Source organism: Lycium barbarum, chromosome 12 (assembly GCF_019175385.1).
Source record: "Lycium barbarum isolate Lr01 chromosome 12, ASM1917538v2, whole genome shotgun sequence".
Taxonomy (NCBI): domain Eukaryota; kingdom Viridiplantae; phylum Streptophyta; class Magnoliopsida; order Solanales; family Solanaceae; genus Lycium; species Lycium barbarum.
The window spans coordinates 4580208-4595716 of record NC_083348.1 but is presented as its reverse complement, the minus strand read 5'-3'; the positions used below and the strand labels follow the sequence as shown (position 1 = coordinate 4595716).

Genomic DNA, 15509 nt, shown 5'->3' with positions numbered 1-15509 from the left:
ACAGCATTGAAGCTATTCACAGCTAGCGGCTTATCCTCACCAATTGCATCCAAACTATACAATGTTTCTTTGTTAGTGACTACTGCCTTTAAGGCAAGCCTCTGGTGTTGGAAGTACTATTGGTCCTCTCCTCATAACCAACTTGTTGATAGCCGGTAATGAGGAGGCAGAGGTCCCCTTAAAAGTCAGTATAGAAATTTGTAATTTCTTCTTTGATAGCAGCCTGGTTCACCAGCCTAGTTCAAGTGATATAACTCAAGCCAAAGATATGTATTATACGTTTTTTCTAGGCTTAATACCTAGATGGACCCTTAAACTTGACATGTTTTGTAAGATAGGCATATAAACTTATAAGGTGACCAGATAGACACTTAAACTTACTCAAAGTGTATTTTTCAAGTTTTTCAGTTGTTTTGAAAACAAAAACTATATTTTTCAAACACTCACAATTTTCATGGCCAAACAAGCCCTAAATATATCACAAAATATTTTTTTTAAAATGCAAAAATAAGGCAAACGCATATACATGAGACTATAAATGTGCACTTAAACCAATAAATACTCGCTAATCGCAATTTTGCAGCTTTCAATTAACTCGGATTTTTTTTTACACTTGAATAATTAAAAAACAATAACTTTAACCAATAAAAATCCTTAAAAAAAGAAATTTCAAATTAAGAAATTTCTAAGTTCAGTATTTCAAGTGTAAAAGAAATTTCAAATTAAGAAAACTGTAAAGCCGAGAAGAAAATCCTTAAAAAAAAGAAATTTCTTAATTTGAAATTTCTTTTTTTAAGGATTTTTATTGGTTAAAGTTATTGTTTTTTAATTATTCAAGTGTAAAAAAAAATCCGAGTTAATTGAAAGCTGCAAAATTGCGATTAGCGAGTATTTATTGGTTTAAGTGCACATTTATAGTCTCATGTATATGCGTTTGCCTTATTTTTGCATTTTAAAAAAAATATTTTGTGATATATTTAGGGCTTGTTTGGCCATGAAAATTGTGAGTGTTTGAAAAATATAGTTTTTGTTTTCAAAACAACTGAAAAACTTGAAAAATACACTTTGAGTAAGTTTAAGTGTCTATCTGGTCACCTTATAAGTTTATATGCCTATCTTACAAAACATGTCAAGTTTAAGGGTCCATCTGGGTATTAAGCCTTTTTTCTATGGTGTTATGGTAGTACCAAGTCCGCAAAATATTCCGTCAAAGCTTTAATCTTTCCACTTAATATGTACAAAAGGTGTTTGTTATGAAGGGAAATGTTTTTCATGGAAAATATTTTCTCAAAAGATATTTTTTGAAAAAACAGTGTACTTCTTACGTTCATATGCGACGGATAAAAAATTATTATTTCAAGACCCATTTATATGTATAATCTAGAAAATACGATGGAGAGTAGGGTTCACTCTCAAAATCCTATTACTTCTCGCAGAAGGGTAGTGAAATAAATAAGAAAGCATGGCAATTGACCGCAACAAACCAGTGGCATAGAATCCTATTTATTAGGTAGTTTATTAGTATTTGTATACACACGTAAAGTGGATTCTAATCCCTACAAACATTTAGGAATACAAGTCGACTACATTTACATCATACATTCTTCTCAGTTTGGAAAGAGAGTTGCAACCACACACAAACAGAATCTGCACGTCCAAATAACAACCAACTGGAAACAAGAAACTACACAGGTTTTCAGGAGGTTGGCTGGGTTGACTGGTATGTTCGACGCCTGAGTTGTGATTCTGTACTAGGCTGCTGCAAGAAAATTCTTGTCGGATCATTAGGATCCACATAACTGCAAAATGGCCGGACAGAACAAATTATCAAAGAAATCATAACATATGTATACCTAAGCAGGTTATTGAGAAAATTGTATTCTATTTTGAAAGGGGGAGACAAAGTGACATACGCATGTCTCATCATCTCATCCACAGGAGTTTGTGCTGCTTGAAGAGGATCTACCCTAGGTTCTGGCGTCGACTGTTGGTGGTATCGTCTCACTGAGGTAATTAAATTGAAAAATAGAGGAATAAAAGTTCCACAGCCACCTTCCTTGAATAAAATCTTGAATGAGTGAGTGGAGTACAAGGCCCTATTTTCATTTTCTGGTATAACCTGTAATTTGGAAGAATTCAATCATCTCAGGTGGGGATAATAGTCCATGATAAAACAAATCAATGTATTCAACTTACTGGATCTACTTGTCCAGAAATGTTGTTGCAGAAAAATATTGGTTGGTTGAACTTTTCGCCATGGACATAAAGCTGCAAAATAAAGCCACTTTCAGTCAGAAGAAATACACACTTCCAATTTCATATAATTCTTTCTTATGGACATAAAGCTGCAAAATAAAACCACTTTCAGTCAGAAGAAACACACTTTCAATTTCACATATTCTTTCTTTTTGGAGTTCATTACATCAAATGTTTCATTACTTCAAACTAAAATCATAACCATTTTTGTTTATTGTTATTGTTAAACTAATATCATAATTATTTACTGGATGAGAAGACAAAAGCTTTAGCAGGAAAGAGTGATCAGTCTTTCAATCAAGGAAACCATGGCAGCATACCCATGAAGCCCATCCACCACAGGTGGGCACCCAAAAGAGGGGGTGGGGGTGGGGTGGGGTGGGTGGGGGGCGGGGCATGGACTTCCTCAAGAAACCCTGATGTAACAAAATCTAGTCAGTATAGCAGAGCAGCGACAACAGTGATAGACCCAACATGAGAAGCAAGACTGAGTAGAAAAATCTACTGCATAGAACCAAAGAGAATGGACTAGAACTGCCTGATATGAGAAATATTTAATTAACAGACCCACAAGACACCCCAATGGTACAAATTCTTTCTCATCATTGACGAGAGATTAGCTCATGATGCAACAACCAACCAACCATCCGCAAATTAATCGGTAGGTGTAGTCAGGAACCGTAACAAAGTATAGCCATTTAATGGTGAAAAGTGCAGAGAGAATATCAGCAACCCCCCATGATTACAGTTCAAACTCAATACATAACTTCCATAACTATTAAATCACGGAATCCAATCACCTTATGGGTAGAAATCTAATAAGTTGGAATTTTACCAACTTATTTGAATCCTTACGTGAGTTTTTGTTATCTTCAAGTGACGAATATGGTTGGATTCTTTTATAAGTTGCATGATTTCAGATTGCAACTGATTTGGAGTTAAAAAGATGGAAATAATGAAGAAAATTATCAAAAAGGGCCACAACTGTGCAGGTCTTGGCGTAAGAAGAGAAATGCTAAAAGCTAAGGAAATCAATAATCACAATTCTAAATCGCTAAAAGCAAAATGGTCCATTGAGCAGGAAAATTTGCCCAAGTGCCAGCTATCAGAAGTTCACAATCGCCATTGCTGAATCGCTAAAAGAGATTCTCAATCACTAACATTAGCGACTTCAGAAATTCAGAAGAGTTCAGATTTGAAGGAGACATCGCTATTAGCTAAAATCAATCGCGAAAAGGTGATTCAGGCACTGCATTCCCACTTTCATTAACTGTGTAAATTGTTAGGGTATAAATAGAACATTTTTTGTAACTTAAGTCATCTTTGGTTAATTTCAAGCTTTGGGAGCAAGGATTCATCAACCAAACACCAAAGGGATCTTCATTGAAGATTGCAAGCTCTTGACTGAGAATTTCTAAATGTAATGATGAAATATTTGGTATAGTTGATATATTTTCAGATTTTGACATGATTTTAGGCATAATTTCATGACACAGTTTTTGATTAACTTCATGGATCTTTTGTATAGAATATTATTTTTTTGAAACTGGTAACTTTGTATTCCTCAGCATTAAGGAAATGCTGGCAACCTCCAAAAATTTACACGTTACTGAAAGAAAAAGTACTTACAATAATCCTAAAAAGTCCACTAATTGAGCTTCCTCTTCTACATATTGTTCTTTACACCACCAACTTAATGAAGTAATGGCCTTCCATTGGATCTTCTGCAATGAACATTCTCTGCCTTCAAAAATTCTGTCATTTCTTTCCTTCCAAATGTTCCACCAAATGCAGGCAGGAACTATTTTCCACTAAATCTTCTGACTCTTGCTCCCTCCCCTTCTTATCCAACCGCTTAGAAGGTCTGCAGTGTGTTCAGGCATAGTCCAATTCACCTTAGCCAAGTTAATGAACAATGCCCAGACTTGTGTATCGTAACTTTACGGTGAAGGAAAATGTGATTGATTGTCTCTAAGGCCTCCTTGCATAATGTGCATCTTGAAGCAATGTTAATTCCTCTTTTTTGCAGGGCTGCATGAGCCAAATAGGCTCTCCTAGCTACCAGCCAGGTGAAACACTTCACCTTAGTTGGTGCCTCTCTTCCAAATGGATTTCCAAGAGTCCGACGCACAAGGGGCACCTATTTTAAGCAAAAATTTCAAAAGGGGTCGCGGTCTACACGACAAACAGCCCTCCAAGAGTTACCATAATTTTAACGGAACAATACGTCTGTTCCGTCTCCAATTTGCTGCAAATCGTGTAGCCCTACACGATTTGGAAAGCATTTTTTTTTAACTAATAGCAAATCGTGTAGGGGTACACGATTTGCAAGCATTTTTTTTTCAAATCGTGTACCCCTACACGATTTGCCAATCGCATTTTCTTAAGTCCATTTTTTCCCGATGTCATTACGGCTCTTTTTTTTTTTAATTTGGTTCCACATTTGATTAAAAAATATTTTAACTCAAACAAAGTCATACAATAATTAAAAATTTGTGAAATACTACGTGAACATACAAAGAACACAAAAAATATAAGTTAAGTAAAGGGGAAATAACCTATATATACCGCTCACACATCTAGTTTGCAGCCAATCTAGCCCACTATATCATTCTAGCCCACTACTGTATCATCGCTGTATGTATATATATATATATACATACACACACACATTAATATACTTTGTATACATAATGTATATGCTTTGTATAAACACATGAAACCAACTCAAATATTGACATTAATATATTGTATATATAATGTATATACTTTGTATAAACACATGAAACCAACTCAATTTACAGTGTATATAGATAATGAATTTAAACCCCCAATTTGAGTCCACTCTTCATATGGAAGACCATTTTCAAGTGTTTTGATTATGAGGATTTGTATTTCGATTATGCGAAAACACATCCAAATGACAGGGAGAAAAGAAGAGCAAAATAAAACCCTAGATCCCAAAAAAAGATGTCGAAGTTCGAATACAGGTTCTCCGGGCTAGAGGTGACAGGACTAGTGCCACTTTCATCATCTGTCTCGATAGAGCATTGTGCCACGGCGATGTCCAGCAAGATTGCTAGATGTGGCACGTCCATCAACAAAGCAGTCAATGTTATCGGCAGCTGTCGAGCTTAGGTGATCTATTTTCTCATCTGAACTCAAATTTCGATCTACTTTGCATGGTTCTACAACCTCAACTTTCAATGGAAGTGATGTGTTGGAGGAACATCAAGGTCAGATCGATTGTCTCACTCGCTGCCGGCGTCGCTACGGAGGTTGTCGACGAGTTGGGCTAAAATTTTGGAACTTAAATTGCCGAAAGGTCAGAAGTGTAGAGTTGGGTTAAAAATTACAAACTAGATACCTGGCTGGTATGTGTGTAATTATCTGTTAAATAAATGTCACACATTATCTGAATATTAAATTAAATACGTAATCAAACTCCACAAGACGTATCATATATTTATTACAATAAAGACAACATATTCGTAGAAAATTACATAAGGAAACGACGACGTACAACTAGGAAAAAACCGAACAAGAAACAACAACTACTGATTTCGCATGGCGCAGCGATTCTTGTTATGACTTGTTTCCTTGCACGTACTACACTTCCTTGCCATGCGAGCAGGAGCTATATCCATTTCATTCCTCCTACTGCACTCCGCGCTCCTGAAGTTCGCTCTTATTCAGTGTTTGCAATTAAATTGAAGGGAGAAGGTGGCCAATATGCCTCATCACCCAAGGGTGAAAAATTTCCACTGTACGTTTGTTTGTAAAACCTGCAACTGTAGTACTTGCTAACATAGGTCTTTGGCTGAATGCCACGGATATCACAAAATTTAATGTGAAAGTGGCATATGGTAGTTTCTCCACTTCCCACACGAACACTTTTTCCCTTCAGCATAGACTTTATGGATATTTCGCCCTTACCTTCGTGTGCAAATGTCTGAATCTCAAAGACCCCATTAGTTGTATTGATGCATGTCGGTGTGCTTTAGGGCCCTCTCCCAGTATTCTTGGAACTGCTTTTCATCAGCGGGCCGCCAAGGCTTATTATCTGCAATCAATAAAGCAGCAAGAGAGCTTCTTTGAACAAACCAATGAACAAGATTTTTAAACGTCCGACGGACCATGGCAATAACAAGCAATCCACGAGCTTTCTTTAATAAACGGTTGTAAGACGCGGAGACATTCGTTGTCATAGCCCCCCACCTATGACCTTCGTCCTTAATCATTGTCCATTTCTCCTCCAGAAGATTGTTTAACCATGGATGCGCTGGAGGTGACAACGTTTTGATTCGTTCCATCCTCATTTTGTACTTCATCTTCTGGTGGTCTGTAGTCGCCAACCACATCAGGTTCTCAAGGTCACTGTTGAGGAACTTTTTATTAAAGTTGCTTTTCAAATGCCGAACACAAAACCTATGGTGTGTGAATGGTGGTTGTAACCAATCATGTGTTTGGACACATTGCAAGATGCGCTGATGACGGTCAGTAATAAGTCCAATTCCTTTACTTCCACAAACGTCGTCTCCACAACAACACAAGGAACCACATCCGAGACTCAAAGCTCTCGCGTGCAACGTCAGCATATGCAAGTGGAAAAATGTTATTGTTCGTATCAATTCCAACAACAATTAACAGTTTCATCTCATACTTACCATAGAGATGAGTGACGTCTATTGAGATGACCGGCCTGCAATTTTTTAATCTATCAATGCTTGTTTTAAAAACCCAGAAAAGAAACTTGAAGATGTGATCGCCTTGCATTGTAGTTGACTAGTGCTCCCACTCAACAACGGTCCCTGGATTGAAATATTGTAGGGCAGCCATGTATCGGGACAATGTCTTGAAAGAACTTTCAAAATCTCCATATACTATTTCAAAAGCTTTCTTACGCCCCTTTTGTGCTTCTACATAACTAGGAGTAAGCGTATACAACCCTTTTATGTTCTCGTGAACCGCCGTAATACTGATGTATGGGTCGACCATAATATATGGTATCAACGTAGTAGCAACCAGGCGACTGTTCAAAGTGGAACGATCCTCCTTGTAATCATCCGTGAGACGTGTGTTGCTTCACGGATGATTACAAGGAGGATCGTTCCACTTTGAACAGTCGCCTGGTTGCTACTACATTGAAACCACATATTATGGTCAACCTAGTGTTGTCAAAGGCGCGCTTAAGCGCTGAACTGAGGCTCAAAACATGTTGAGCGCTTCGCCTCGCTTTATGTGCGCTTCAGTGTCATAATCAAGGCTCTAAAACATACGTTTCCTTGCCAGTCAGCCTCTCTTGAAGACATGACACTAGATAATTGATATTTCACTTTATCGTAATGTTTTTACAATTTCTTTGCCCATATAATTGTTATTCATGCTTATGATTATTAGTCTTGGACTAAATATATATATATTTGTATTTTTGCACCATTGCGCCTTTTTTCATTAAAGCCCACACTTTATTTGCGCTTTGCACTTAAAGCCCCAGCTGAACTTAGAGCTTTTTTGCGCTTTTTGCTTTTGATAACAATGGGTCGACCCACACATCAGTATTAAAGCGGTTCACGAGAACATAAAAGGGTTGTATACGTTTACCCTAGTTATATAGAAGCACAAAAGGGGCGTAAGGAAACTTTTGAAATGGTATATGGAGGTAAGAAAACTTTTGAAATGGTATATGGAGATTTTGAAAGTTCTTTCAAGACAATGCCCCAATACATGGCTGCCCTACAATATTTCAATCCGGGGACCGTTGTTGAGTGGGAGCACTAGTCAACTACAATGCAAGGCGATCACATCTTCAAGCTTCTTTTCTGGGCTTTTAAACCAAGCATTGATGGATTCAAAAATTGCAGGCCAGTCATCTCAATAGACGTCACTCATCTCTATGGTAAGTATGAGGTGAAACTGTTAATTGTTGTTGGAACTGATGCGAACAATAACATTCTTTTCCACTTGCATATGCTGACGTTGCACACGAGAGCTTTGAGTCTTGGACGTGGTTCCTTGTGTTGTTGTGGAGACAAGTTGTTTGTGGAAGAAAAGAAATTGGGCTTATTACTGACCGTCATCAGGGTATCTTGCAATGTGTCCAAACACATGATTGGTTACAACCACCATTTACACACCATAGGTTTTATGTTCGGCATTTGGAAAGCAACTTTAATAAAAAGTTCCTCAACAGTGACCTTGAGAACTTGATGTGGTTGGCGGCTACAGAGCACCACAAGATGAAGTACAAAATAAGAATGGAATAAATCAAAATGTTGTCGCCTCCAGCGCATCCATGGTTAAACAATCTTTCGGAGGAGAAATGGACAATGATTAAGGACGAAGGTCATAGGTAGAGCTATGACAACGAATGTCTCCGAGTATTACAACAGTTTATTAAGCAAGCTCGTGGATTGCCTGTTACTGCCATGGTCCGTCTGGCGTTTAAAAATCTTGTTCATCGGTCCCTTGCTGCTTTATTGATTGCGCATAATAAGCCTTGGTGGCCCGCTGTTGAAAAGCAGTTCCAAGAATACTGGGAGAGGGCCCTAAAGCACACCGACATACATCAATACAATAAAGTTAATGGGGTCTTTGAGATTCAAACATTTGCACACGAAGGTAAGGGCAGAAATACCCAAAAAGTCTCTGCTGAAGGGAAAAAGCGTTCGTGTGGGAAGTGGAGAAACTACCATATGGCATGATCACATTAAATTTTGTGACATCCGTGGCATTCAGCTAAAGACCTATGTTAGCAAGTAATACAGTTGTAGTTTTACAAACAAACGTACAGTGAAAAAATTTCACCCTTGGATGATGAGGCATATTGGCCATCTTCTCCCTTTAATTTAATTGCAAACACTTAATACGAGCGAACTTCAAGAGCGTGGAGTACAAGTAAAATGAGGAATGAAATGGATATAGCTCCTGCTCGCATGGCAAGGAAGTGTAGTACGTGCAAGGAAACAGGTCATAACCAGAATCGCTGCCCCATGCGAAATCAGTAGTCGTTGTTGCTTATTTGGTTTTTTCCTAAGTTGTACGTCGTCGTTTCCTTATGTAATCTTCTACGAATATGTTGTTGTCTTAATATTGTAATAAATATATAATACGTCTTGTGGAGTTTATTTACATATTTAATTTAACATTTACAATTCAGATAATGTGTGACGTTTATTTAACTTATATTTTTGTGTTTTTTGTATGTTCGCAAATTTTTAATTATTGTATGACTTTGTTTGAGTTAAAATATTTTTGAATCAAATGTGGCAACACATGAAAAAATAAAAAAAATAAAAAAAATAAGCCATAATAACATCAGCAAAAAATGGACTAAAAAAGAATGCGGTTGGCAAATCATGTAGGGGTACACGATTTACTATTAGTTTAAAAAAATGCTTTGCAAATCGTGTAGGGCTCTACGATTTGCAGAAAAGAAAAAAAAAAGATGGAACAGAGGAACAGACGGACTGTTCCGTGAAAATTATGGTAACTTGTGGAGGGCTACATGATAAACCCGTTTTGGTTTATCGTGTAGCCCATGACCCCTTTTGGAATTTTTGCTTAAAATAGCCACCCTTTAGGCGACTGACTCGAATTTCCAAGGTCCAGGTGTCCTCCATGTTATTTCAGTCAAACCCTTGTTGTTCAATCTGTTCACAGAGAACAGTCCATCTTGATTATGCTTCCATGTCAATTTATCTGGCTCAAAATTAGTTCCTTGAAATCCACCAATTACTGTCAATAGTTCTGCTACCCATGCTTTTTCCCAATCATTTAAAAGTCTTCTGAAGACTAAATTCTAGCCTTGGGGAGACCACATCTCCTCTATTGTACTATCTGGATTTGTGCTTATAGAAAATAAGCCAGGAAACAGTGGTTGGAGTATCCCCTGTCCACTCTAATTTTCCTTCCAGAAAAGAATCTTGTCAACCCTACCCACCTTGTAGTTAACATTTGCCTTCAAAGCCAGCCACAAAGCTCTAATGGTCCTCCATACCCCCCACACCATAGGTATTTGTCACCTCATTTGTACACCATTTTCCATTTTGGCCATACTTATGTTGGATCACCTCTTTCCATAGTGCCTAATCTTCTTGATTATATCTCCATAACCACTTCATGAGTAAGCTCTTGTTCTGTAATTTTAGATTCTTCACCCCCAATCCTCCATGCATTCTGCTTTGTGGAACTTTTTTTCCCTCATTGTTTCCTTACCATAGAAAGTTCCTTCTTAGAGTGTCCAAAGCCTTAACCACCTTGCTTGGAATAGGAAATAAGGACATCATATATATTGGCAAAGAATCCAAGACTGAATTGATTGAGATGAGTCTTCCTTCCAAGGATAGGTACTGAGATTTCCATAAAGCTAGTTTCTTCTCAGTCTTCTCTATGATGCCATCCCAAATTTCCACTGCTTTATGCATTGATCCCAGAGGCATTCCAAGATAAACAGTAGGCAAGTTCTCAATCTTGCAATTCAAAATGCTTGCAAACATGATTAATCTTATGCTATTTACGAATGGGTCTTTTCTCTATTTGATTAATCTTGTGCTTTATTGCTTTCGAACAGGAGGGATCAACCCTAGGACATACCCTATTAGCTTAATTCACCTAGGGAAGGGAATTATGTTTGGGCTTAGATTAATTGACGATACTTTTGGTTAATTGAGGGGTCGATTAATCCTAGTCTAGTAATTGAGGTAACGGATAATCCTTCACTCTTGTAGCCAAAAATTAGAATGCGCTTAATGCAACTTGGTTAGGTTAGAGATAATCAACTAAGTTAAACTCGCTAATTTGTTGGAAAACAGCTAGTGGGTAGTCAAGATTTTGGTAGTTGTTGGGAAATTGGGGAATTGATTTCCAAGGCTAATTAAATTGACTTAAGATTGACTGGTGAGGTTTACTCAATGCATTGGATTAGACTTGAGTTGTTTGAAATCCTCGGTTACGAAATCCCTTATATTCCCTTAGTTGTTTGAAATCCTAGGTTACGAAATCCCTTATATTCCCTTAGTTGTTTGAAATCCTAGGTTACGAAATCCCTTATATTCCCTTACTTGTGAGCCACTGATCAACTTTATTTGATTTGTTAGATTACATCATCTTTCGGTAAAGTATTTGGCTTAGCTAAATTGGGGATAACTCCTCATTTTCTTGATCGTCCTTATTTGCTCTATGGCATTCGAACCTGACTCATATGGAAAATTATATTGCATACGATCGTATCAGATCTCTTATCGAGGTGTGTAGTGAACGCCACCAAAATCCAAGTCAAAAAGGCCACCAAGAATCAAGTTATAACAAATAAACAATTAAAAAATTAAAACGTTGCCATTTTCCTGGAAAATACTTTGGGCTTTTTGCATGTGAAGCTTAGGGCTCAAACAAGTCCTCCCATCCTGAGGTGAGGGTGGGATGCCTATCGAAATAAGAAAAGATGGAAAAGCTATCTACGTCCAATTCAAAGTTTCCTGCATTTTCCGAGCTTTTCACATGTAAATCATTGACGGAAGAATAGTGCTTCTAGATAGCACTAAAGCAAAGTTTCACCAAGATATCTTATTGATCTGTGTCATACAAAACTTTTTTATGGTTAGTACTCTTGGCACCTACAGTCGTATAAGTGTTCAGAACTTCAGATAGTTTCTTAAGAAGCTTTGGCCTATTAAGACTTTAACATCATTCCTGAGCAATCACTGTCACACCAATCATTTCCTTTTTCATAACCCCCAAAATTGTTGAATTAGCAAATTATCAGTACTCACAAAGAAAACAAGATAATAAACAAGAGCCTTAGCGCAAAACCAGCTTCACCCAAATGCTTGGCAACATGTTCTAGATACCAACAAAAGAGGACACATGCTCACCACTAACCAAAGCCATTTGCCTTTTTGAAAAAGAACCAGTCATTTGCTTCAAACTTGTACTATCAATTAAATCTATAACTATAATGAATAAATAGCAAACAAGACGATTCAAATCTGGTGCTGCATAGTACTTACATCGGACTCAAAATGCATATGCTACTTACAATACATGGCAACTAAACACCAAAGGCTGATACATACCAGGGGCATGTCAAATGCAATGAAGTTCTCCACAGGCTTAATTGAAACAAAGACCATCCGAATGTTCGATAAATAGACTGTTCCCTTTGCTTTTACTGCTCCTACGCTGCCAGCAAATAGTAAAATTAATTCAGACAAATATAAAAGCCAGGGATTAGGAGGGGAAAGACAGAAAGAGGAGAGAAAGTGATGCACGAGGTGTTGATGTTGATTCTACAACTCCCACAAATTCTCCACCTATTAACAAACGAAGTACATAGTAGTAAAGCATGATAAAGTTGACAACTGGATTTTATGCTATTGTTTATTGTCCAAAAAATGGTTTTGTGCCTATGGTAGAATAACGATGCACGAGAAACTCCTTGTGATTGCATATCACCAACCACTAGTGAGCCTATTGGGGGACCTAAAGATAAGCCTCTGTATCCAAAGAAGGCATAAAACTCAAAGACAATCCAAGGTACAACATCGGAAAAAAAATCATACCAAAGATAAACCTCCATTTATGATCCTATTCTATGGTTTTTGTGCATTCCATACCAAGAAAAAGAAAGAAAGAATGCAAGAGACAGGCCAAATAAGTCCACATTAAAGCGGACCAACGGAATCACTCACAAACTCCTTTTAGACGACTTCAGAAGCTAAGGAAAAGAAAATTACCATACTATACTAACTTATTTAGTTAAAGTTAGCAAAGTGATATGGCAAGGGATCTTCTTTATTAACAGAATAAATCCAAACAAAAAGTTGCCACTACCATTTCCAAGCATGTTAAACTTTAGTTTTCTAACCCCAGAAAACAAAGAATGATATAGGACTCAAAAATCATTTAAAAAACCCACAGATGTCTCAAGCAAAGCCAAGACTTCCAATCCGAGAAAGCATTCTTCTACTACGGAAACTGAGAAGAACACCAGGTCTACACTGACCACTACCCCCAAAATCCCCGGCCCCTTCTTTTTCCCCCAAAACATTCTTTCAAGCGAGACTCCCCAACATGAGATATCAAGGATACATAGCTTACTCTCAACAAAACATCGATCCCAAAAAATAAAAGAGTTAATGGTCAAACACACCTTAACTATCACTTTTTCGAGAGTTTCATTCCCAACTATGAGTTGTTCCCTTTCCTACCTGAACTATCACTATTAAAACACACATCAAAAACTGACCAGGCGAACTATCATTTGTTCTTTTCTGTTACCTGAACTATCACCATCAACTCAACTAGGTGTGTTTAAATACAATAGATGGTGATAGTTTAGGTAGAAAAAGGGAACCATGAATAGTTGGGGTGTGAAACTCGCGAAAAAGTGATAGTGCCGGTGTGTTTTTAACCATTATCTCAAAATAAAAAGATAAACTGAAGACCGCTATTTTTTTTCCTTTTTCTGTTGAAGCTGCCGATATGTATGCAAGACATCTAAAGTTGGTAGTACGTCCACCACACCAATTAGGGGTTGATTTGTTAGATGGTTGCGCAGGTTCGTAGAAGACCAACAACTAAGTTTGCTATGAACCCGAACTCAAATGTTAATAGTACGTCCACCACACCAATTAGGGGTTGATTTGTTAGATGGTTACGCAACTTATAGTTATTATCTCAGAAAGTCACTTCTTTTCTTGATTCCAATTTTCTTCAAAAAAGAAAGTGACTAACATGTATTAGTTGAGTGACCATATAAGAAATCTAACTCTACCAATTAGCTAAGCAAATCAAGAAAATCGTATTTACCAACAGATAGTCTAGCAAGTCAGGATTAAATATGAAAAAAAACAATTACAGAGAGGAGATAGATGTATGGGGGATTACCCAGGGATTTTGTCGACCTCAAACTCAACGCCATCTCTAGCCAAGACGAATAGTTCATTCACGAAAGGCACAGGCATTCCATTTGCAAATAGTTGAGGATTTACTGCCATCGTTTATTACTTTGCCTTTGCGTTTCAGATGTCGATTTTGCAGAGTCTGGCGATTTGGTAGAGAGTCCTTTTTCTTTTTTTCTTTTTTTTTTTTTTTTAAATGAAGAAGAAACCTCTTCTCCTTTCCACAACCTTCCCGAATAACACCAAATATTCTTCAAACCTTCTTGCCGGTCAAACATATGGCTTTTTTTTTTCCTTTTTTTTATTTTTTTTTTAGGGTTGAACGTTTTTCGATTCGATTTTATCAAACTTAGGCTATTTAGGTTTCGGTTATTTTAAGGTGGACACCGAACACTGAACCCAACTAGTTCGGTTCGGTTCTTTCAATTTCGGTTTCTTGAAGTTCGATTCAGTTCGGTCCGATTTTTCAGTTTTCGGTATTTACGTTCAGCCCTGGTTTTTTTTGGAGACCCTAATTACTGAATTTAATAAGTTACACAATCTAATCTAGGATAAAACTAATAATTCATGGGGCACCTATTTTGGTCACGCCATTTGAGTAATAACCGACGGAAGTTTTCTTTGCACCGTACCCGCTTTCAGTTTTAAAATGGTGTAAAAAGACAACTTTGTCCTTTTTCGCTTTTGAAGTTGATATCATTATTTTTGCGCTCTTGTTTGTCCGAAGTTACATCATTGTTGCTAACAAGTCTTCTGCAAATTGAAGGTACAGTTTTGAATTTAGTACTTTGTAATGTATTTTTTTAAAATTTAAGAGGGGTTATTTTATAAATATTGAAAACAGAAAGGGTTCAATAAAAAATAAAAAAAGAAAAAAAGAAAAAAGGGATCACATATGAAAATAGAAAATAAAGCTTATAAAAGTCCTAAATTATCGCGAACATTCCTCAGAGGCTCCAGTGGCTTCAACTACTACGGTCGGTGGTGGCGGAGGAATCCTGTGACTTTCTCTTCTCCGGTAAGAGCATTGTTCCTCCATAGTTCCTTTAGCTGTGTCTGTTTCTTCCTTTGATGATTCCTCTCTTCAGGTGAAGTGTTGTTGTTGTCCCACTTCTCCACTCGATTTTCTTCAGTAATATCTGAGAAAGTTATAGTAAACCTTTGCTTCCTTCTTTGCCTGATGATTTGTGCTTGTTCCTATTTAGTTGTGTGTTGTGTGTTTTCCAATTCTTTGTTGTAATTGGATTGTTGTTCACCATGTCCTCTATGATCCGAAAGGTAGTGTGTTTTGTGTCATCTTTGAGGTCTATCTGAGTAAGATATGTTTGTTTCATGTGCTTGTTAAGCTAATTT

General features: G+C 37.2%; 1 protein-coding gene across 1 annotated transcript; it reads right to left on the bottom strand.

Moving 5' to 3' along the window:
• Positions 1-1487: 1487 nt before the first annotated feature.
• On the bottom strand, positions 1488-14393 carry LOC132621356 (uncharacterized). The gene is made up of 5 exons (XM_060335588.1): positions 14143-14393; positions 12330-12435; positions 2197-2268; positions 1914-2119; positions 1488-1799 (listed from the first exon to the last, which is right to left on the bottom strand). The coding sequence occupies exons 1-5, from the start codon at positions 14250-14252 to the stop codon at positions 1697-1699; spliced, it is 597 nt and encodes a 198-aa protein (XP_060191571.1). The 5' UTR covers positions 14253-14393; the 3' UTR covers positions 1488-1696.
• Between the last annotated feature and the right edge of the window lie 1116 nt (positions 14394-15509).